A 2,902-nucleotide genomic window follows, 5' to 3' on the forward strand; every position below is an offset into this window, starting at 1 on the left:
TTTTTTTTTTTTTTTTTTTTTTTTATCATTAATAGATCCGAGCTGGATCCAGAGTTGCATACAGACCAATTTCTGCATCAGTGTTATCTCGACCAGAGGCTAGGACTGGAGAGGTAATAGTAGCAATAATTGAAATTAGGTAACACTACCAAGTAAGGGTAGGGTTTTGATTAGAGTGAAGGAAAATAACTTTATAAGAGTTTGAAGGCAATTCTTTTTCACCCTTTTATCCAAAAAACTAGATGAGCCAAGTAGAGAAATTTCTCTGTCCAAAACTTGACCAAGAAATACTGTAGTACTTATATTCAAGTCTTATCGATTTAAGTTGCCTATATTTAAAATTATAATAGCTACAGTTATTGAAAAATCTGCTCTATTGGGCTGGATGCGATGGCTCACACCTGTGTTCCTAGCACTGTGGGAGGCCAAGGCGGGAGGATTGCTTGACCCCAGCAGTTCGAGCCTATAGTGAGCTATGATCACACCACACTATACTGCACTCCAGCCTGGGTGACAAACCAGGTGAGACCCTCTCTTTAAAAAAAAAAAAAACCCTACTTTAAAAGCGTATTTATATATGTTGTTTCTTAATTTTCAACACGCTTTTAAGATGTAGATATTGTTATCCCTATTCTGCAAGAGTGACATTATTCTAAGCTCTTGATTTGCCTCTTTACACTCAGCTACAAAGTAAAAAAGTAGTTATCATTTTGACAGTATGATACTTAATTAAAATAGCTACCTGTGATTACTGATAGACCTTTACCTTTATTTTCTGTTTTCTAGGGCTCTATGGTATTTAATGGGGCCCAGAATGGTGTGTCTCAGCTAATCCAAAGGGAGTTTCAGACCAGTGCAATCAGCAGAGACATTGATACTGCTGCCAAATTTATTGGTGCAGGTGCTGCAACGGTAGGAGTGGCTGGTTCTGGTGCTGGTATTGGAACAGTCTTTGGCAGCCTTATCATTGGTTATGCCAGGTAATCATTTCTATCCCTAAATAAGTAAGTTTAAGAGCATGCTTGCAATAGTTGGAAACTTAGCTACTGAAATAATAGCTACTTTGCATTAAGTGCTTACTCTGTGTCTTGCATTACATTTAAAGGGCTTTGTATGCATTATCTCACTTAATTCTCGTAACAGCATTTGGGGTACTATGAGAATAACACCTATGAAGGTCTAGAGACACAGAGGTCACATTACTTGCCCAGGTCATAGCTAGTAAATATCAGAAAATGAATTTTAACTACATCTGACTTAAGAGTCTGCATTCCTAATTGTTAAACTATTTTGGGACTAAAATTACTAGAGCACATTCCTTAAAATAATCAATTTATTTTATTTAAGACCTAAACTGTCAGATCTTAAAAGGTACAGACCATATTTTCAGAGGGGTAAGAATGTCAGAACCCATCAAAATGAATGAAGAGTAACCATTTATATTGAGAGACAGCCCCCTACCTTTACACCATATTATCAGAATTGAGGAGACTAGTATAAGAGAGATCTAGGCAAATACTCTTCCAGCAGACTTTTCAGTTTACAAAAAATCCCCACACTAGTAATCTGATTCTTTAACGTTTACCAAACATGTTGAAACTAATATTTCAAAGTAACAGTCATATGTGGTCTCTTTTAGAAACCCTTCGCTGAAGCAGCAGCTGTTCTCATATGCTATCCTGGGATTTGCCTTGTCTGAAGCTATGGGTCTCTTTTGTTTGATGGTTGCTTTCTTGATTTTGTTTGCCATGTAACAAATTACTGCTTGACATGTTGGCATTCTTATTAATTACGGATGTAATTCTGTGTATCTTACTGTGACTCCGAAAACTGTAGTATTGGTGTCATGGAAATGTACGTTATTTCCAAAGTCATTTCATTAAAGATGAAAACTTTAATTTCTTCTGTGATTTGTACTTACACTAAGTTTAGATTATCACAAAGAAGAATGTGCATTCAGACAGATGCTGTCCAATTCAGAGGAAGCTACAGCAGTTGCTCCACTGATGAAAATATCCCAATGTAATTTTTATGGGAATTCTTTTATATAGTGTTCTGCATATTGTAATTCATAGGACTTTTGTTTATTCATATAAAGGATAAATATTTGGGTGTTTTGAGCTTCTATAAAATACGGTTAATTAAAGATAGTTAATACTCAAGACAGTCTCGTGTTTTTAAGGTCTAACATCAGTTAGAATACTTCAAATCAGAATCACCTTCCAGGCGGTTGGTTCTAAAATAAATCACGTCAGCTTTTAGGAAATGAAGCCTTAAGCTGGGAGGTAATGTGATTTTGTTTTCAGTCAGTCTCACATTAAGCAATTGTGTGCTTATAATGAATCTTCCATGTCTTTTCAGAACAGGTTCAGTCCAACTAGCAGCTAGTTTCTTACTTGGACAAGACTATTAAAACCAAATATCAAAAAGTAGACTGAATTGGCTAGATTTTTACAGCCAAAAGTTGCTGTAAGGCAGCATTTATCACTGTTGCTAACATGTTTATAGTGGGAGTCTTGGGGATGATAGCTGGTTCAAGAGTATTTTGCTGCTAATACTTTATGTTGCTTCTTGGTCAAACTTTTCCCATTCAAAGGAAGGTGGTGCTACTATAGACAGTTTTTCCCCTAGCAAATGTATTGTACCATAATATCTATCATCCAAGTTTCAGGGTTTTTTAAAAGTTGATAATTAGGAAAGCGACATTTTACTTTTTTAGTGGCCCTTTGCCTGTTGATTTCCATGAGAAAGAGCAGTCAGGTTACCAAAGTTTCTCAAGTGTGGGAAGACTGCCTCCATCAGAATCAGTGCTCGTTGGAAAAAATAAAAATCCCTAGGTTCCAGGGACCTACTGAATTGACTCTTTGGACATGAGACTCAGCAATCTGCATCTTTAAAAAGG

At 36.3% G+C, this 2,902-nt stretch overlaps 1 protein-coding gene across 2 annotated transcripts in view; it reads left to right on the plus strand.

The window, feature by feature from the left end:
• ATP5MC3 (ATP synthase membrane subunit c locus 3) overlaps nt 1–1,898 on the plus strand; it is a 5,083-nt gene extending 3,185 nt beyond the window's left edge. For both annotated transcript variants that reach the window (XM_017868320.1, XM_017868321.1), the window contains exons 3-5: nt 36–113; nt 787–980; nt 1,640–1,898. In XM_017868320.1, the coding sequence (XP_017723809.1) occupies nt 36–113; nt 787–980; nt 1,640–1,754 (387 nt within the window). In that variant the 3' untranslated portion in view covers nt 1,755–1,898. The remainder of the gene's footprint in view (nt 1–35; nt 114–786; nt 981–1,639) is intronic.
• Nucleotides 1,899–2,902: the final 1,004 nt, after the last annotated feature.

Source organism: Rhinopithecus bieti, unplaced genomic scaffold (assembly GCF_001698545.2).
Source record: "Rhinopithecus bieti isolate Rb0 unplaced genomic scaffold, ASM169854v2 scaffold_3062, whole genome shotgun sequence".
NCBI classification, from domain to species: domain Eukaryota; kingdom Metazoa; phylum Chordata; class Mammalia; order Primates; family Cercopithecidae; genus Rhinopithecus; species Rhinopithecus bieti.